Here is a 21,405-nt window from a genome sequence, read left to right as displayed (position 1 = left end):
AGAAAGCGAATGGTATGTTAGCTTTCATAGCAAAAGGATTTGAGTATAGGAGCAGGGAGTTTCTACTGCAGTTGTACAGGGTCTTGGTGAGACCACACCTGGAGTATTGCGTACAGTTTTGGTCTCCAAATCTGAGGAAGGACATTATTGCCATAGAGGGAGTGCAGAGAAGGTTCACCAGACTGATTCCTGGGATGTCAGGACTGTCTTATGAAGAAAGACTGGATAGACTTGGTTTATACTCTCTAGAATTTAGGAGATTGAGAGGGGACCTTATAGAAACTTACAAAATTCTTAAGGGGTGGGACAGGCTAGATGCAGGAAGATTGCTCCCGATGTTGGGGAAGACCAGGACAAGGGGTCACAGCTTAAGGATAAGGGGGAAATCCTTTAAAACCGAGATGAGAAGAACTTTTTTCACACAGAGAGTGGTAAATCTCTGGAACTCTCTGCCACAGAGGGTAGTCGAGGCCAGTTCATTGGCTATATTTAAGAGGGAGTTAGATGTGGCCCTTGTGGCCAAGGGGATCAGAGGGTATGGAGAGAAGGCAGGTACGGGATACTGAGTTGGATGATCAGCCATGATCATATTGAATGGCGGTGCAGGTTCGAAGGGCCGAATGGCCTACTCCTGCACCTAATTTCTATGTTTCTATGTTTCTAAGTCCTCTCCATCATTCAATCATGGCTCTTCTATCTCTGCCTCCTAACCCAATTCTCCTGCCTTCTCCCCATAACCTCTGACACCTACAGAGCCTCACGATTCAGACAGACTACTTCCTGAATGGCGGATATTCCAAGATATCTTTCTGCCCAAACCTATACTGAATTTATTAAGTATGGGCGTAAGGGGTCGAAGTCTTGCCACAAAGTTCAGCACATGATGAATTAAGGGATTGATGGGGGAGGAAAAACTTGTACCCAGGGTCCTGGAGAGTGTTGTGGAACAGGGAGACCCAGGGATACAAGTGCTTAATTCCCTGAAAGTGGCGATGCAGAGTGATGAACAAGTTGTTTAGCACGTTTGCCTTCATTGTTCAGGTCACTGAGTACAAGATTTGAGACATCATGTTACAGTTGACAATAAATGCAGTGAGTGGAGTATATTTTGGCATCAATACAATCTTAGTTACAAACAGCGTTCTAGCTACTAGATTTGATTAATAGGTTTAACTGGCCTAATCATCATCATTCCAGGTAGCTTTCATGTTCAACCAAATTGAAAATAGATCCTGCAGAAAACCCAGGATCTCAATCAAAATTTGCGAAGTGGCTTCCTTATGTGATGGTGGGTGCTGCACCTCCAGTTGCAAATGTCCATGTTTCCTGCTGGTCATCTGAGGAGGCAATTTAAGAGCTAATTAATGGAATTGAGCACCAAACCCACGGGCAATTGGGTTCACATGCATGTGGCTTAATGTCAAGAATATTTCCTGCTGCACTCTCAGTGTCATTACTTGTTTTGACTCATAGTTCAGTTAATTTCCATTGCAAAAAAAATCATGACTTTTGCAATCCCCAGACATTGGAACTGTACTTAGCAAGAGCAGAATTCAGTTTCTTGTATGCAACACCATCTATATTGATGGTTTTTGATTCATTGAGTTTGTAAATTGTAATTGAAACTTCACAATGACTTGCCAGGTTTCTCCTCAGTGATAGCATCAACTCCATTTTGGCATCTCTGTAATTTATAGTGCCCTTATTTCACAGTATGTTGCCATGTATACAATAAAAAAATATTTGCTGCTTTATTCCAAACTCCAAATGTAAATCAAAAAGAAATATTTTGATGCCTGTTCAGACTTTGTAATCCGCAATTTGAGATTATGGTGGTTTTTGCCTTCAGCTACTGTTAAAACACAAAGTACTTGTGCCAGAACACACAGACAGTTGCTTTTGAACAAATGATTGAAATGGAGACTCATGTTGTATGAAGAAGAGTCTCGACCCGAAAAGTCACCCATGAGTTTGAAGAAGGGTCTCAACCCAAAACGTCACCCATTCCTTCTCTGCAGCGATGGTGCCTGACCCCTTGAGTTACTCCAGCATTTTGTGTCTATCTCCCGTGTTGTATCATTTAAAAATAAATAAATATATAAATATACTTTTTGGTGAAGGGTCTCGACCTGAAACGTCACCCATTCCTTCTATCCAGAGATGCTGCCTGACCCGCTGAGTTACTTTTTGTGTCCAGCATTTACTCCATTTACTCCAACATTTTCTGTCTATCTTGGATTTAAACCAGCATCTGCAGTTCCTTCCTACACTTATATTGTACATATATATATCTGAGATGATTTATTTTGAAACATATGAATCCTCCAGGCCTGGGTGTGGCGCTGTAGGAGAGGAGGGGAGGTGGTTGTCAGACCAAGAGGCCATCTGGGCATCCACTCCTTGTTGGCAGTTGCTATGGCATTGTGAGACCGAGCGGTTGCTAGGTTACGCGCGACACCGGGAGCGGAGAAAGGAAGAGAAAAAAAACGCGAAAGAGTCTGGTGCTTCAGAAGGAACGAAAGAAGAATTGAGACGGGGAAAGGTGAGGAAGGGCGAGGGGTAGGCCGGCGGCTCCCCGTAGAATACAGGCCGCCCCCTGTAATGGAGACCCATGTTCAATGTTGGCCTCCAGCCTGGGCGGTGGGACACACACTTCCATTCCCCCGGCCTCTTCCCTCTCAGCCCATCCCCAAGTGTTTCCCAGTGAATGAAGTGTCCGGTGCCAGCACTCTTATGGCGAGGGGGGAGCTAATCGGCTGCACAGCAAGATCCCACAAACTGGAAGGAACTGCAGATGCTGGTTTACACTGAAGATAGCCACAAAGTGCTGGAGTAACTCACAGCATCTCTGGAGAAACATCGATAGGTGGCGTTTCGGGTCGAGACCCTTCTTCAGACTTCAGATTCCCAGTCACCTTAATGCTTTTTCTGAAACGGACTCACTTGATTGAAATTATATAGACAGCTTCTGTTAGTGTTTCATAAATGTTCGTCACTGCTTCCTTGCTCCTGTAATCTATGCTTCTATTATAAACCCCAGAGATTCCAGCTTTCTCCCCCACGCACAATCAGTCTGAGGAAGGGTCCCAACCCAGAAACGTCATCTATCCATGGTCGGTACACAGAAGTGCTGGGGAAACTCAGCGGGTGCAGCAGCATCTATGGAGCGAAGGAAATAGGCGACGTTTCGGGCCGAAACCCTTCTTCAGACTCATGGTCTATCCATCATGTCTCCAGGTTTAGAGATAGTTTAGAGATGCTGCTTGACCTACTGGGTTACTCTAGCACTGTGTGTCCCTGGACACCCTTGTTTTTTTAAAACTGCTTTTACAACCTGCCCTGCAGATTCTATTAAACTATCACATATACCCTCAGCTCTCTTTTGTACCTCCACTTCATATTGCCTCGTCTCACTTTTCCTACCAAAATCTAACACTCCACATTTTTAACACTATAATTTAATCTGCCATCTATCACTGTTGACGATGAGCCTATCATGTGGCACTTAATCTAATGTTTTGTGTAAGCCCCTAAATACCAGGTCAACTGTAAGAAAATTGTTTTTTCATAAAATTAGCAAATACATAACAGTACATTCATATGATGACACAAGGAACTGCAGATGCTGGAATCTTGAGTAAAACGCAACGTGCTGGAGTAACTCAGTGGGTCAGACAGTGGACATAAATAGGCGATGTTTTGCGTCGAGACTTTTCCTTAGACAGTCTATCCATTCCCTCCACAGATGCTGCCTGAACCACTGAGTACCTCCAGCAGTTCGTCTGTTACCTCACGATTCAAGTATCTGTAGTCTCTTGTGTCTCTAACTCAAAGTATATGCTTGATGCATATATCTCAAAAACAGCAGTAACCGCTGTTCTATCTTTGGTAGAATGTTGTCAACCTTCTCGAAAGTCTGAATGTCACAGACAATTCTCTTTTGGTCATACATGCAAAATACTGCAGATGCTGTAAATCCGTAAGAAAACAAAAAATGCTGGAAATCTTTGGCGATTCGGGCAGCATCCGTGGCAAGAGAAACAGCTTTCTCTGGTGAATGGCCAAGGGCCTGACTTGTTAACTATTTTTTCTCAATTTGCATATCCTGCGAAGTACTCCCAGCATTTTCTGTTTCTTATTTCTCAGATATGTTATAAAGTATTTTGGAGATAAAGGAGCAGCTTCTTCCCCTCTGATATCAGTCTCTCAGGAATAGCTTCTTCCCCTCTGTTATCGGCCTTTTGAAGGAAATACCATCCATAATCCAAGATACTGTTCGATTCACCTCTACCCCATTCGTGACATAGGACTTGGTTGTCAAATGGTTGACAAAAACAGAAAAGCTGGGAGATTCTCAATTATTACTAGGGTGTGGCTGAGTCAAGTTTTGACTGGAAGACCCTTCATAAGGTGTGTTGCTGACAAAGACAGAGGATTGAGGTTGATCAGGTCTTAAACTAGGAGCACATTTCCACAGCCATCAACTGTTTTGGAGACCAGAACTCAGATGACTTAATTAATGCTACATATATCTGTTTTTGGTTTTGTTGTCACCAAATTAACCAATATTATAAATTTTTATTATCAAGATTACCTATGGTATAAACCATGTTATAAAATGCTGCTTGGAAACCAATTTTCTGTTGTTGTTACCTATTCTAAACATTAACAGCACCAAAGCTGAAATAAATATCCGGTGCTCTTACAGATTGCATTCTCACAGAGGGTTTTTAAATGGATGGTGGTGTCCTTTTCTCATGGTGATGACATTTATATTTTAAAATCTGCAGACTAAATCACTATGCCGAAGCAAGCGGGTAAAAAATTGGCCAAGATGACCGAGGAGGAACGCCTGCTGTATATGCAGCAGAAGTTGCTGGAGGAAGAGGAAATGCAAAAGAAGAAAGAGGACATGCTGAGCCAATTCTTAAAGGTACTTCCTCATTTCACATCTAAGTGTTTGTCCAAAGTGTGGTTGAGCAGTTTTTCCTCGCCCTAATTTCACTAAGGAACAAGAGATGAGACTGTTTACTGTGCGAATCTTAACGGTTTCCCTGCCAGTATTTTTTTGCCCAGTTACTAACTAATAAGACTGTTTTATAAGTTTTTATTATCTGTTTTCTGGAACCTGAGCACCACAGGCAAGCACCACCAACATTTGTCATCCATTCTGAATCATCCCATGTACTGGTGAGTCTCCCTCACAGCGCCAGAGACCCGGGTCCGATCTAGACCTCGACTGCTGTCTGTGTCGAGTTTGTACGTTCTCCCTGTGTACGTTCTCCATGGGTTTCCTCCGGGTGCTCCAGTTTCCTCCCACATCCCAAAGACGTGCGGGTTTCTAGGTTAATTAGCCCTCTGTAAATTGTCCCCAGTGTGTATGGAGGGACTGAGAAAGTGGGATAACATAGAACTAGTGTAAATGGGTGATCATTGGAGTGCGTGGACTCGGTGGACCGAAAGGCCTGTTTCCATGCTAGGGACAGGTGTTGCATCTCCTGAAGTTGCGGGAGAAAGTACCTGGGGAGGGGATGGTTTGAGTGGGAAAGGATGAGTGAACCAAGGAGTTGCGGAGGGAGTGGTATATTAAAAAAAATAGTCGGTTATTCATATTTTGGTATCATTATTTTCCTAAAATGTTTACAGATGTTGCTTATTAGCCATCCTGTGTGTTCTCACAGTATTTGTTGAAAACCATACCTCCCTGTGTGCATTTAATTTATTCTGAGTTTTTTGTTGAATTTTGTAAATCTCACTACAGATTAGCTGGTGCCAAAAATAACATTGAGGTCACTTACACCTTCGTAATCTGTCATCTGTTATCGTGGTCGGTTTCTTGGAAAAAAAGTATCATGTTTTGTACACTTGACCACACCACGCACTTTATCTCTGAATCCTACGCAATATTGTAAATGTCAGGCCACAGAAAGCAATATGGTCTTGAGCAGAGACAGCAACTTAGACTGCAAACCTGTTTTGTAGCTAAACACTTGGCAGGTAGTCAGAGGTTTTGCATAAAACAGTGGCTGTCACGAGAATTAACTGTGACTTGACCGATGTGAGCCACGTCCCTATCATTGTGATTGCTATGATGCATATGGTGGCCCATTCGGTGTGTTTCTAGTGGGTTTAGATTGGAGATTATAAATTTATCATTGAGGTTTAGTGAATAGTATGCTTTCCAAACAGATCAGATGTGCCGTTCGTAATTACAACCAAGTCAAGCACGAGTACAATAGATAGAATATAGTTCTCAGCACTGCAGCACAAGGAGGCCACATGAGAGTCAAGGACGGTTAAAGATAGATGTGAACACGACTGAGTATGACAATATTGAATGCATAGACACTGTGGATGTATGAAGAGCTTTTGCACAGTTTTAGTACATGGGATGAAAAGTAGTACAATTCTTTCTTTAGAAAAAAGCTTTCAGGTAGGATGTGTGGAAGAGTGGGGAGTGTGATATTGCAGCTCTTTACCCACTACGTATTTCGTTGGCTTGTGACTTATCAAGAGCAACAATCACTTCACGTAACAAATAGCAAGCAACGGGTTTAAGGAATGAAGGAATCTTCTGATAATCACGAGCCTATCTACTGCCTGGAATTTGAGGCCAACGGCAAGATGATGGCACTTGTCACCTGACCTCAAAGGAAGGTCCCACATCGATACAATGATCTCTGCAGTGGAAATGTCTCTCCTTCAGTCCTCAGCTTCAAAGGGTTCATGGTGTCGTGCAGCTGTGCTGAGGGTCGCACTGAAGCTCAGTGCAGCCAATGCCAAGGCTCTGTGGGGGAGGACCACAGTCTAGGGTCCTTCTGCTACTAGACACAGGTGGGAACACCCCTCAAACAAGGGAGGGGATATCACAGATATCCCCGAGAGCCACATGAGTGGCCAGGATGTTTTATTGAAAAACACAAAGTGGTAGAATAACTCCGCAGGTCAGGCATCATCTGTGGAGAACATGGATAGATCATTGCTAAGCATTAAAACATCCCAGCTTCGTACCATAGCTAAAATCAAACCATTCCTCCAATTCGACGACCTTGAAAAAATCATTCATGCATCTATCTCCTCCCGCCTTGACTACTGCAACTCCCTATACACTGGCATCAGCCAATCATCCCTGTCCCGCCTGCAATTGGCCCAAAACGCCACAGCGAGACTTCTGACGGGTACCCGTAAAAGGGACCACATCTCCCCCGATCCTGGCCTCTCTCCATGGTACAGAATCAACTTCAAGCTCCTCTTATACGTATACAAAGCCCTTAACGGGCTTGCCCCCCCCCCCCCATATCAAAAATCTTCTAACCCACCATTCTACCTCCAGGTCCCTCAGGTCGGCCGACTAGCTACTGACTATCCCTCTTCCCATCAGAACTGCCCCCTCCATCGACTCCTTTAAGTCCAGACTTAAAACCTATTTCTACTCCCTAGCGTTTTTGAGGCCCCTCTGAGAAGGGCGCTGTAAACAGGTTATGTATGTATTGTTAGGTCTGTGTGACGACAGATGGCACAATGGGCTAAGTGTTCGGCTGGCAACCGGAAGGTAGCTGGTTCGAATCCCGCTTGGAGTGCATACTGTCGTTGTGTCCTTGGGCAAGACACTTCACCCACCTTTGCCTGTGTGTGTCCTTGGGCAAGACACTTCACCCACCTTTGCCTGTGTGTGTGGATGTAATTATGTGAAGCACTTTGGGGTCAATGCAAGTTGACTAAAAATGTGCTATATAAATAAAGAAATTTAAATTTAAATTTACCATTGTGTGTACCTGCACCGATGTACAGCACTTTGTTCAACGTGAGTTGTTTTTAAATGTGCTATACAAATAAAATTGACTGACTGACTGAGATCTCAGGCACCGAGGATTAAGATGTTCATGGTGAAGATCGACACAAAAAGCTGGAGTAACTCAGTGGGTCAAACAGCATCTCTGGAGAAAAGGAATAGGTGACGTTTCAGGACCCAAAACTTCTCCTGATCATTCTCTCCAGAGATGTTGTCTGACCCGCTGAGTCACTCCAGCGTTTTGTGTCCATCTTCGATTTAAACAAGCAACTGCAGTTCGTGCCTACACAAGATTTTAATGGTGTTCTGTAGTGAGACTAGACTGTAAATACTTGTAATTCATGTAATTTTCATTGATTGTGTAAATAATGATAATTTTGCCATCATTACTACTTTGCATCTTGTTATTTATTGTATGGTTTGTGTATCATGGTGGTGGTCGGAGGGGCCGTAGGCGCAGATTATCAGCCACGCTTCCATCAGTCTGCCCCAGGGCAGCTGTGGTTACAGAAGTAGCTCACCACCACCGAGTGTGACTGAGGAATGTATGAATAATGCGATGTAAAGCGCCTTGAGTATTCTAGAAAGGCGCTATATAAATCCCATCCATTATTATTATTATTATTATCATACTTCTGATTTACCTCATTCTTTCTGCTCTTAGGACAAACTGTCGAAAGAAGAACACAACACCCGTCTCAACACCCTGAAGCTAAATGAGAAATGGCGCACTGTGATGCGAGAGGCAAAAGCTACAGACCTGCGGAAAGACATTGAGATCTTGAGTCAAACCTTTGAAAGAATTGTCGATCGGAAAGACAGTGTCATCAGGGTGAGAGCATAAGTGATCCTTTGCCCCTCGCTAAAGTTATTGTGAAATGCAACTGGAGCAGATGAATTAGGAGAGAAAGTAGAACGAACACAAACATAGAATCACAGATCATAGGGAAGATAGGACATACATAGAGCAGTACAGCACAGGGACAGGCCCTTCGGCCCACAATGTCTGTGCCCAACATGATGCCAAGATAAACTAATCTTCTCTGCCTGCATATGATTCATATCCCTCCATTCCCTGCATACCCATGTGGCTATCTAAAAGCCTCTTAAATGCCACTATCATATCTGCCTTCACCACCACCCCTGGTAACATGTTCCAGACACCCACCGTATGTCTCCTATAAACTTTGCAACTTTCACCTTGAAGCTGTGCCCTCTCGACTTTGACATTTCCACCCTGGGAAAAAGGTTCTGACCGTCTACCATATCTATGCCTCTCACAGAACTATACAGCACAGATACAGGCCCTTTCGGCCAACCTCGCCCATGTTGACCATGATGCCCATGTAAGCTATTTATTTGCAGGCATTAGGCCCATATCCCTTCTACACCTTTCCTATTCAAGTACCTGTCCAAGTGTCTTTGAAACATTGTAAATGTATCTGCCTCCACTCTCTCCTCTGGCAGCTCGTTCCAGATATTCACCATCCATTTGTGTGGAAAACATACCCCTCAGATCTTTAAAATTTCCCCTTTCATCTAAAACCTTTGCCCTCTAATTTTAGACTCTGGTCCTTGGAAAAAGATTCGGATTATCCATGATTATCATCTGAAGAAGGGTTTCGGCCCGAAACATTGCCTATTTCCTTCGCTCCATAGATGCTGCCGCACCCGCTGAGTTTCTCTAGCATTTCAAGTCAAGTCAAGTCAAGTTTATTCGTCACATACACATACGAGATGTGCAGTGAAATGAAAAGTGGCAATGCTCACGGACTTTGTGCAAAAAGACAAACAAACAAACAAACAACCAAACAAACTACAAACAGAATCACATATTCTTTTACATATTAAATATTGTGGGCGGAAAGAAAAAGGTTCAGTAAAGTTAGTCCCTGGTGAGATAGGAGTTTACAGTCCGAATGGCCTCTGGAAAGAAACTCCTTCTCAACCTCTCCGTTCTCACAGCATGGCAACGGAGGCGTTTGCATGACCGTAGCAGCTGGAACAGTCCGTTGCAGGGGTGGAAGGGGTCTCCCATGATTTTATTGGCTCTGGAGTTGCACCTCCTGATGTATAGTTCCTGCAGAGGGGCGAGTGAAGTTCCCATAGTGCGTTCGGCCGAACGCACTACTCTCTGCAGAGCCTTCTTGTCCTGGGCAGAGCAGTTCCCAAACCAGATGGTAATATTTCCGGACAGGATGCTTTCCACAGCCGCTGAGTAGAAGCACTGGAGGATCCTCGGAGACACTGAATTTCCTCAATTGCCTGAGGTGGTAAAGGCGCTGCCTTGCCTTACTCACGAGTGCTGCAGCGTGTGATGTCCATGTCATATCCTCAGTGATGTGGACTCCCAGATATTTAAAACAGTTCACCCTATCCACAGTATCCCCATTTATCCTCAATGGTGTGTACGTCCTCGGATGATTTTTGTCTACCTTCGATTTTCCAGCATCTGCAGTTCCTTCTTGAACACTTCTGATTTTTGAACAACTGCAACATGCTGTCCCAACTCTTCAACCCAATGACTTGCCTACGAAGGCAAGCATGCCAAGCGCAGTCAAATATTGCAGTAAAGTGCAATCCTCCTAATCTGAGGAAAGACATTCTTGCCATAGAGGGAGTACAGAGAAGGTTCACCAGACTGATTCCTGGGATGTCAGGACTTTCATATGAAGAAAGACTGGATAGACTCGGCTTGTACACGCTAGAATTTAGAAGATTGAGGGGGGATCTTATAGAAACAGGCTAGATGCAGGTAGATTATTCCCGATGTTGGGGAAGTCCAGAACTAGGGGTCACAGTTTAAGGATAAGAGGGAAGTCTTTTAGGACCGAGATGAGAAAATCATTTTTTACACAGAGAGTGGTGAATCTGTGGCATTCTCTGCCACAGAAGGTAGTTGAGGCCAGTTCATTGGCTATATTTAAGAGGGAGTTAGATGTGGCCCTTGTGGCTAAAGGGATCAGGGGGTATGGAGAGAAGGCAGGGATGGGATACTGAGTTGGATGATCAGCCATGATCATATTGAATGGCGGTGCAGGCTCGAAGGGCCGAAGGGCCGAATGGCCTACTCCTGCACCTATTTTCTATGTTTCTATGTTAAAGTGTTTCAAGCAGTGGAATTCCAAACTGCCAAACCACACAGAACGGAGACACAAGAAGGCTGTAGATGCTGGAATCTGGGACAAAAAACAAAAAAACTCGGCAGGTCAAGCAGCATCTGTGGAGGGAAATGGACAGATGACGTTGCGGGATGGCCCAGATGACGTTGCGGGATGGCCCAGATGAAGCAGCTCGACCCAAACATTCAACTGTCCATTTTCCTCGCCTGACCCACTGAGTTCCCCCAGCAGATTTTTTTTTTGCCACAGGGAATGGTATTGAGTGAGTTGGTTAAACTTACTGATGTTAAGCGAACCCACTGATGTATTTCTATTGTCTCTTCATCCAGGCTTTAACAAAGGATTTGGAAGAGGCAGAGGAGCAGTACGCAACAGCCATGCGTAACCACATTCAAAACGTGGATAAGTTGGTGGACCTGCAGCGGAGTAGACTGGTCTTATTAGAGAATGAGTTTGAAGCAGAGTTGGAGTCACTGAAAGAAGAATTTGATGTTGAGAGGTCAGTATCCAATTTGAGCATCTATTGACAATAAGGTTAGAATGCAAAAAAGCTTTTTTCTATTTGTTCACAAGATTAGATTAGATTAGATTAGATTAGATTAGATTCCTTTATTGTCATACAGACCTATCGGTCTGAACGAAATTTCGTTGCCTGCAGTCATACATATAATAATAAATAACGAAACATACAATAAACACATATTAACATCCACCACAATGAGTTCACCAGGCACCTCCTCACTGTGACGGAGGCAAAAGTCTCTGTCTCTTCCTTCCTTCCACAAGACATGCACTTCACTAGCAAATCCAACATTTATTGAGCTGGGTGCCTTACTAGACCATTTTATAGTGCAGTTAAAAGTCATAGTCTTAAGAAAAGAAAGAAAATACGAAGAAAATGCAAAAAAGATAGAACTTTCTTTTCTTAAGGCCCTTTTATTTTCGGGGCTTTTTCTTTACACACTTCTAAGGACGCACTCTATTTATCTAAATATCAATCATTAACCGTCAATTATTGCTCCCTACACATCACTACTATCCTCAATTTTCTCTTTTTTCATTCTTTCTTTTCTATCTTAAAATAAAAAATAAAAAAAAGAAGTTGTACATGAAATGTATTATGTTATATACCATGATTATTATGTATGTACATTGCTTCTAATTAAAAAAAAGGGAAAAAAAGTCATAGTCATAGAGTTATACAGCACAGAAACAGGCCCTTCGGCCCAACTCGACCATGCTGATCAAGTTGTCTTACCAAACTACTTCCACTTGGCTGCACCTGACCCATATCCTTCCAAACCCTTCCTGTCAATACACCTGCCCAAGTGTCCCTCACGTCCCTTTTCAATCAATCCCCTCATCTTACACCTATTATGTCTAGTATTAAGACTTCTCTGGGGAAAAGACAGTGGCTATTCACCTTTATCCATGCCCACATTAGTAGACTTGATAGATTAGTGGACTAGAAGATTGAGGGGGGATCTTATAGAAACTTACAAAATTCTTAAGGGGTTGGACAGGCTAGATGCGGGAAGATTGTTCCCGATGTTGGGGAAGTCCAGAACAAGCGGTCACAGTTTAACGATAAGGGGGAAATCTTTTAGGACCGAGATGAGAAAAACATTTTTCACACTGAGAGTGGTGAATCTCTGGAATTCTCTGCCACAGAAGGTAGTTAAGGCCAGTTCATTGGCTATATTTAAGAGGGAGTTAGATGTGGCCCTTGTGGCTAAAGGGATCAGGGGGTATGGAGAGAAGGCAGGTACAGGATATTGAGTTGGATGATCAGCCATGATCATATTGAATAGCGGTGCAGGCTCGAAGGGCCGAATGGCCTACTCCCGCACCTATTTTCTATGTTTCTATGTCTATGTTTCTATGTAACAAAGAGGTGAGACCTTGAAAGATGTTAATGAACATCTTTTATGACAGTCCAGTACTTTCATGTGAATCATGTCAGAACATGGGGCAGTACTACAGCACAAGGAACAGGCTCTTTGGCCCACAATGTCCATGGTGAACACGTCAGCTGCAGAACTGCATGTGCTCCATATCGCACCATCCCATGCATATCCATGTACCTATCCAAAAGAAATGTCAGTATTCTAAAGAAAGATCGAATAACGTTTCTTAGATGTTCTTAAGGGTGAGCTTTTTAATTTGGATGAATGTAATTAATAAGCTTTAAATTACTTAATTGCCATGGTGGGATGCAAGTCCGTGTTTCTCGATCAATAACTTTAGATACTGGTCCAGTAAATGAACCACTATGCCACCATTTCCTTAATTATATTAGGCTTAACAGATAAAACAGTGCAGCGCAAGAACAGGCCCTTCGGCCCACATGTCTGTGCCAAGCATGATGCCATTTTATGCTGTACATCAGCACAGTCTATATCCGTCCATTCCCGACTAGTTCACGTGTATGTCTCAATCCCTCTTAAACATTGTTATGATATCTGCTTCCCTGACTTTCCCCAGCGGCCATTTTGTCGCGGCAGGCAACTCTTAAACTCTGAAATAGTAAATAATAAAGTCAGCAGACTGTTTCAATTTAGAAAAGATAAATTGTTTCTTCATTGACGTAATGGCCCTTTAATGATACAAGACAGCATACAAGTAATGAAGTGATTTATTTCTTTGTTACGGTTAATAAAGTGTTATTGTGGTAGTTGTTGAAGACACTCTCCATCTGCACAGAGAACAGATGATCGCACAACATGAGCATGAGATGACCAATCTGGAGGATATCATGTACGCAATGGACCAAATCTTTGGTGAGGTCTCAAATGATGCCCGGCAAGAATTTAACAGTACAAGGGAAGACCTCAAAAACAAGGTAAAAAAAGCTTGGACAGTGCAGGACAAAGTATGGATACCATGCAATCAAATACAGGAAATAAATGAACAACAGTAAGATTCATAGAATTCATGGAACAGTGCAGCTCAAGAACAGGCCCTTCGGCCCACAATATCCATGCCAAACATAATGCCAAGTTAAACTCATCTTCTTTACCTGCACGTGATGCATGTCCCACCATCCCCTGCATATCCGCGTGCCTATCTAAAAGCTTCTTTAGTAAATATTTTGTTCTCTTTGTGTTTTTCATGAATATAACCTTTGAGCAACCTTGGGCCCAAGAACATTAGGAAGATTGGAATTAAAACTGACCCCTGTGTTTTCATAGATTTTCTTTTAGAATTACTATTGTGGAAACTATGGCAGAATTTGTTTGCCTTATTGAAAAGAAGCACTTCTAATATTTGTCAGGCGGCATCTGGGGAGGGAAATGGACAAACAATGTTTTGGGCCAGTCTGAAGAAGGGTCCTGACTGGAAACGTCACCTGTCCTTTCCCTCCATAGACATTGACTGACCCGCTGTGTTACTCCAGCAATATTTGTTCGATCACGATTCCAGCATCTGCAGTTCCTTGTGTCTCCATTTCTGACATTTGTCATGTTTAATATTTCTCAATGACTTCACCAAACAGCTCGTTGGCATTAAGTGAGCGGGACAATGTTTTTGCTGTATTTAGAGTCTGGAGGAGAAGCATTCACTCCGGGTTTATCTGGAAGGATTAGTGGAAGACTTGTGGATGCAGTTCCAGCTTGCACTGAAGAACTACATTGATGCAACCGAGGACCGGAAAATGGCATTCGAAACACTCAAGTCACGCGATGAGAAGAGTGCAAAAGAGATTGAGATGCAAATGAAAAAGCTGCAGAGAATGCAAGTAGGTGTGAAGAAATAGCGATTGTACCTGTTATACTTCACCATAGCTGTTGCCGAGTATAACGTGACCGTATGTGTATGAGCGCGAGTCTATCCATAGACAGAAACTGGATTGGTAGCAAAATGATAAAGTGCTGGTGGAACTCAGTGGGTCAGGCAGCATCAGTGGAGGGAAATGGACAGACAACGTTCCTCTTTGATAGCCTAGAACAGTGGTTCCCAACCTTTTTTAGCTCATGGCCCCCTTGGGATCTTTTAATTTTTCTGTGCCCCCCCCTGACATTATTAATGGAAAAAAAGTAATTCAATATAATAATACCTTCCATAAAAATATCAGTGTCTATTAATTGCACATATATTCTCTTTTATTCTATTCCACAAACATCAAAAATATTTTGTGGGTTCAATAAAACAACCATTTATAATCATACATAAAAATATATTTCAACTACATAGATTTAAATTTATTAGAACTGAAATTTAGGAGGCAACAGGATGGTAGCTCTGTGCCCCCCTTCATTGAACCTGTGGCCCCCTAAATCCCCCCAAAATTCTGTGGCCTCCCTGAAATTTGCCATGAAATATGCCATGAAATATGGCCCCAGGTTGGGAATCACTGGCCTAGAATATTAATAATGGTCTTTCTGTGGCCTTCTTTCTTGTCCCTCCCTGAACCTTCTCTGCTGTGTCATGTAAACTCCAAACCTGCAATGTTCTTCCCCAAGAAGTGTAGGGTGGATTTGATGAACGAGCAATGACAGTGGAGCAGAGTGTGGGTGGTTCGTAATGCATTGGGAAGTTTCAGACAAACTCAATTATAGTGGATGGAAAACTGTGAGGCAAGTACTTGAAACTTCATCCTCAGTACTTATAGTAACAACAGTTGGGAGAATGGATGTAGGGAATTTCTCCACAGCTTTCTACTTCAAACACTGTTTACAAGCCCCACACAACTGTTTACTTCCTTACTTCTGTCTTTCCACCTGTCTGTTTCCCTTCAACCTACAGCATTTAAAACTTGCTGTTACTGTTTCTTCATAAGATCATAATTTACGAAGAGATAGGAGCAGAATTAGGCCATTCGGCCCATCAAGTCTACACCGCCATTCAATCATAGCTGATCTATCTCTTCTCCTGCCTTCTCCCCATAACCCCTGACATTTGTACTAATCAAGAATCTATCTATCTCCATCTTAAATATATAAGATTTGGTCTCCACCGCCTTTGTGGCAATGAATTCCACAATTTGCTGATTTATTTTGTCTTGTGTCTTACCTGTATCAAAGGTATCAAAGGTATCAAAGGTATTTTATTGGTCACATTCACATACACCTAGGTAGTGAAGTGAAATGCTTCTTGCCATTTTGCAGCACATAAAGAAGGAATACAGACATAACATTAATAAGAGTTTTAAACATAAAGAACATCCCCCCACAATGGTTCCCATTATGAGGGAAGGCACAACGTCCAGTCCCCAACCCCAGTTCACCCATAGTCGGGCCCATTGAGGCCACCACAGTTGCCTCTACGGAGGCCCGATGTTCCAGGCCGTTCTCGCCGGGTGATGTTGCTCCGGCGTCGGGAGAGTCCTCTCAGCGGCTTGGGAACCCTGGAATGGCCGCTTCCGTACTGGAGGCCGCGGCTTCCGAAGCCAACAGGGCCGCGCCGGTTGGAGCTCCACCACTGGCGATCTCATCTAGAGATCCCAGGCTCCCGGTGTAAGTTCAGCCCCGCCGCCCGCAGCTGGTCGCTCCACAGTCCCGCAGCTCCGCGATGTTTCCCCCAGCGATCTTCAGCTCACCGGAGTTCCAGCGCGGCGACCCAGGCAAGGCATCGCCCGCTCCGCGATAGCACTCCAGCGCTGTGCCGCCGCCGAAGCCGAGGTTCTGGGCGGTCCCCGACAGGAAACGCCGCTCCAGGCCCGCTGGTAGGCCGCGAGGACGGGTCGAAGCTGCAGCCCGGAGAAAAGCCGCCTCTCCGACCAGGTAGGGACCCTGAAAGGTAGTTTTCCCCTTCCCCCCCCTCACCCCCCACATAAAAAAGTCTAGACCTCCAAACAAAACACTTAACTAACTAAAATAAAAAATAAAAAGATGAAAAGACAGACAACTGCTGGCTGGGCAGCCGTACACAGGACAGCGCCCCTTTGTACTGTGATCCTTGCCACTTCCATTTAGATCTGAGTTTAAATCAATATTTACATTCACTGCCGTATTTTTTAATAGGATACAATAGCAGCACTGAAGATTAAGATAGCGGCCAATTCACGAAAGTGTGAGGCAGAAAATAAAAAACTGCGGGATGAAAAGGATGCGATAAAGCAGCACTTTCTCATGCAGAAAAGCCAGATGAATTACCTCAGAGCACGAGAGCATGAGCGTCTTGTCAAACTGACCCTCGAGAGTAACGCTGCAACCAAAGTACTGAAGAGTGTCTGTGCTAAGGTAAAGTCCAGGACTCCCGAACTCGGTCTCCGTGCTTTATGGTGGAGAGAGTTGGCTTGGAGTCAGTGCAATGTTGATCCACTGGATTGTTTCCAGGGATCAGGGATTATAATTGGCCTCTGCTCGCCGGAAATCAGGAGCAGTGAAAGGTGATCTCACACCCTATTGTCCTAATTGTTATAGAAACATAGAAAATAGGTGCAGGAGTAGGCCATTCGGCCCTTCGAGCCTACACCGCCATTCAATATGATCATGTCTGATCATCCAACTCAGTATCCTGTACCTGCCTTCTCTCCACACCCCCTGATCCCTTTAGCCACAAGGGCCACATCTAACTCCCTCTTAAATATAGCCAATGAACTGGCCTCAACTACCTTCTGTGGCAGAGAATTTCACAGATTCACCACTCTCTGTGTGAAAAATGTTTTTCTCATCTCGGACCTAAAAGATTTCCCCCTTATCCTTAAACTGTGACCCCTTGTTCTGGACTTCCCCAACATCGGGAACAATCTTCCTGCATCTAGCCTGTCCAACCCCTTAAGAATGTTGTAAGTTTCTATAAGATCCCCCCTCAATCTTCTAAATTCTAGCGAGTACAAGCCGAGTCTATCCAGTCTTTCTTCATATGAAAGTCCTGAGTATGGTGTCCTGAGCATAGTACGGACTATGAAAGTATGGTGTAGTTTTACAATTTCAGCATGGAATTTGGCGTGCTGTTCACAGAAGTTCAAACCTTGTGAGGTAAAATCCTGGGAGTCATTTAATCTGTCCATGGGTTCCATTTTAAAGGTGCTCCAGATCTCCTCAAACAAACTCCTTGGGTATTGTCCACCCTCTGTTCTGGATGAGCGCTGGAGTCCTTCCAAAGGCAATTGTTTAGGCGTCGATTTTGAAGACTTGTTATTTTTGGCAGAGTGAATGCTCACACCTTTGATCTCCCCAGGGTGAACACATACTGAAAATGGCAGAGATGTGCAGGAAACTGGAAACGGAAGAAGAGAAGGTTCTTCCATTCTACGCATCCTCTCTGACCCCAGACGAAGAGAAAAGGGTTCAGACTGTAATGATCAAGAAGCCATGCGAGGCACTCGCTGAGGTAGGTGGTGGGCAAGTTCTGCCTCATGAAAACATTGGGATTTGTGGAAATGTTAATGGCCTGTGGTTGGAGGTGGATGAAGTTTAAAAGTGCAGGAAAGAACTGTAGATGCTGGTTTAAATTGAAGATAGACACAAAATGCTAGAGTAACACAGCAGGACAGGCAGCATCTCTGGAGAGAAGGAATGGGTGACATTTTGGGTCGAGACCCTTCTGCAGACTGAAGAAGGGTCTCGACCTGAAACGTCACCCATTCCTTCTCCAGAGATGCTTCCTGTCCCGCTGAGTTACTCCAGCATTTTGTGTTTATCTTCGATGAAGATTAAATCTTAGCTAATGCTTATGCTTACAGCTAGGAATGGAAGGAGTAACGGCAAGATTTGGGTGAAGATAGGTATTCTAGGGTTTGAACCTTGTGCATGTGAGAGAGTTTTCTCTTCAGAGAACATGGAACAGACCAAATTGGGCCATCTGCGTATCTGGTTCATTTAATTTGTAGAACATTGTTTCAGGGATGCAACAATATTTGGATAGTAAATCATGCAAGAATTGTAACTGTACTTTTTCTATATGGGTTTTCCCATCACCTTTAGGACACTCTTCCATGAAGTACTTCTGGTGTAGACCCTTGTCATGTAAAAAATGCAACAACCACACTGTGCAAAGCAAACGTGGGAATGACCAGATAGTCTGGTCGAGGGATAAACCAGGGTGGTAGTGTGAACTCTGCTGACCTTCTAAATAGGGTTGAATGATCTGTTAGATTACCTGAGAGAGCAGATGGGGCCTTGACTAAACGTCTCAAACAAGAGTTAGCACCTTCACGGTGGCACGGTGGCGCAACAGTAAAGTTGCTGCCTTACAAGAGACCCAGGTTCGATCCCGACTACGGGAGCTGTCTGTACGTAGTTTGCACGTTCTCCCTGTGACCTGCGTAGTTTTTCTCAGAGAACTTCGGTTTCCTCCCACACTCCAGACGTACAGGTGCAGGTTTGTAGGTTAATTGGCTTGGTAAAAACTGTCCCTCGTGTGTGTAGGATAGTGTTAATGTGCGGGGATCGCTGGTCGGTGTGGACCCAGTGGGCCTGTTTCCGCGCTGTATCTCTAAACAAACTAAACTCCAATGGTACAACAATCCATCTGCACTATACAGAACCTAAAGTTTGCTGATTATTGCTGGAGTATCTATTGCAAAATATCTTTACCGTGATGTGAAATGTTTAGTTTGAGCTCTGGTTTATGTTAATTTTTGGTCTCCTAATCTGAGGAAAGACGTTCTCGCCATAGAGGGAGTACAGAGAAGGTTCACCAGACTGATTCCTGGGATGTCAGGACTTTCATATGAAGAAAGACTGGATAGACTCGGCTTGTACTCGCTAGAATTTAGAAGATTGAGGGGGGATCTTATAGAAACGTACAAAATTCTTAAGGGGTTGGACAGGCTAGATGCAGGAAGATTATTCCCGATGTTGGGGAAGTCCAGAACAAGGGGTCACAGTTTAAGGATAAGAGGGAAGTCTTTTAGGACCGAGATGAGAAAATCATTTTTTACACAGAGAGTGGTGAATCTGTGGAATTCTCTGCCACAGAAGGTAGTTGAGGCCAGTTCATTGGCTATATTTAAGAGGGAGGTAGATGTGGCCCTTGTGGCTAAAGGGATCAGGGGGTATGGAGAGAAGGCAGGTACAGGATACTGAGTTGGATGATCAGCCATGATCATATTGAATGGCGGTGCAGGCTCGAAGGGCCGAATTGCTTACTCCTGCACCTAGTTTCTATGTTTCTATGTTTCTAATTAGTTGAGATTTTGGGCTGAAACAAAAGATATTAATTGTGATTTGGATGTGGGAAATGTCTTCCCAGATCTGCCACAGCAATTGTTCTTCTCACATTCCATGGCATGGTAAATGGGAACTTTTCCCTCTTATCTTTCAAGGTGATGATGAACTATATGGCCCTGGAGCATTTCTGGAAGCGCTACAATAAGGTCCTCTTAGACCAGATGGTATTAGAACAAGAGAAACATGCCTTACTGCAGGAAAACATGAATCTTCGGCAACTCCTCAAGCAGTACTTAGATGGAATCTCAGTCAATGAAGAAATCCTATCAAATCTGAACCCCCTCATTGTCATCAACAACAAAACTAATGTGAAAATGAATATACCTGTGATAGAATCTGTAGCCTCAAAGCCAGTTTACAATGTGATCGAGGCTGCACATATCATTGATCACACAGTCTAACAATCACTTCAGTTCATATCTAAATGTGTCTGTCTTTTTATTTAAATTTATTGACTGGTGCCTAACCGATATGGCCATTTAACCATCCCCCCCCTTAATTATCGAGCTAAATAACTACTTATCTGATCTTTTAATGTTCAATATATCAACAACTACACCAATCAGTTGTCATATGGACCAATTAAATGCGTGCACATAGCCATTGAAACAAAGTAAATAGCTTATAATTTCCATTTAAGAAAACTATTTCATGTCCCTCAGTAGCTGAGTCTTTGTAAATCGTCCGTGGTGCTGAAGGTGAATGTACAGATAAGGGGCAGAAATTTGTCCTTGGGTTTTAAACACACAATAGAGAGATTTCAACAGTGAAATTTAGCGGCGTACAATACCCATATGTTGCATGTTTAGTACAAGTGACCACGACCAAATCCCATGGTGATGTTTTAATAACTAATTGGGTATTTATACTGTATGGAGCATAACTGCTGGGTCCAACTTATTACCATAGGAGTGGGCCTTTTGGCTCAAAAACTCAGCAGCAGTGTTTATGCTCAACACCAGCCTTGTATGTCTAATCTTATCAGCATATCTTTCTTCCTCATTCATATACTTATTACCTAACTCCCTCTTGATTACTTCTGCATCTTGGCTGACACATTCTCGGCACAGTGGGCAACGAAATGTTCCTGGATTTCCATTTGGTTTTAATTCATAACAATCTTTTACCTCTGGGCCCTTCACTCTGGTTCAGACTGTGAATGGAAACAATCTTCTCCAGGTTTTCCCCAAACCTTTCAAATAGTGCCTGCAGAGCTGGCGAATGGGGAGGCCAAGACAGATCTGACCAAGAACAATGACAAACAATCCAAGCATTTACCACTTAGTTGAACAAGGAACTGCAGATGCTGGAAAATCGAAGGTAGACAAAAATGCTGGAGAAACTCAGCGGGTGAGGCAGCATCTACGGAGCA

General features: G+C 43.6%; 1 protein-coding gene across 2 annotated transcripts; it reads left to right on the top strand.

Moving 5' to 3' along the window:
• Positions 1 to 2,366: 2,366 nt before the first annotated feature.
• On the top strand, positions 2,367 to 20,553 carry ccdc65 (coiled-coil domain containing 65). 2 transcript variants are annotated; one of them, XM_033015731.1, is made up of 9 exons: positions 2,367 to 2,539; positions 4,789 to 4,933; positions 8,457 to 8,624; positions 11,244 to 11,413; positions 13,618 to 13,756; positions 14,456 to 14,653; positions 16,878 to 17,096; positions 18,040 to 18,192; positions 20,129 to 20,434. In XM_033015731.1, exons 2-9 carry the CDS (start codon positions 4,802 to 4,804, stop codon positions 20,432 to 20,434), a joined length of 1,485 nt encoding a protein of 494 aa, XP_032871622.1. In that variant the 5' UTR covers positions 2,367 to 2,539; positions 4,789 to 4,801. The 2 variants fall into 2 exon arrangements, with proteins under 2 accessions (XP_032871622.1, XP_032871623.1); XM_033015732.1 differs by having other exon boundaries at positions 2,469 to 2,542; positions 4,791 to 4,933; positions 20,129 to 20,553.
• The last annotated feature ends 852 nt before the right edge of the window (positions 20,554 to 21,405 follow it).

This window comes from Amblyraja radiata, chromosome 46 (assembly GCF_010909765.2).
Source record: "Amblyraja radiata isolate CabotCenter1 chromosome 46, sAmbRad1.1.pri, whole genome shotgun sequence".
Classification (NCBI taxonomy): Eukaryota; Metazoa; Chordata; class Chondrichthyes; order Rajiformes; family Rajidae; genus Amblyraja; species Amblyraja radiata.
Note: the sequence above shows the minus strand (reverse complement) of the source record. Positions and strands in the feature narration are given on the sequence as shown.

Excerpts from the sequence above, each read along its gene's own strand:
- ccdc65 (XM_033015732.1), top strand. The coding sequence starts at position 4,802 with ATGCCGAAGCAAGCGGGTAAAAAATTGGCCAAGATGACCGAGGAGGAA. Across the intron at positions 11,414-13,617 it reads GAAGAATTTGATGTTGAGAG|AGAACAGATGATCGCACAAC; the intron begins GTCAGTATCCAA and ends CCATCTGCACAG. Across the intron at positions 18,193-20,128 it reads CATGCGAGGCACTCGCTGAG|GTGATGATGAACTATATGGC; the intron begins GTAGGTGGTGGG and ends TTATCTTTCAAG.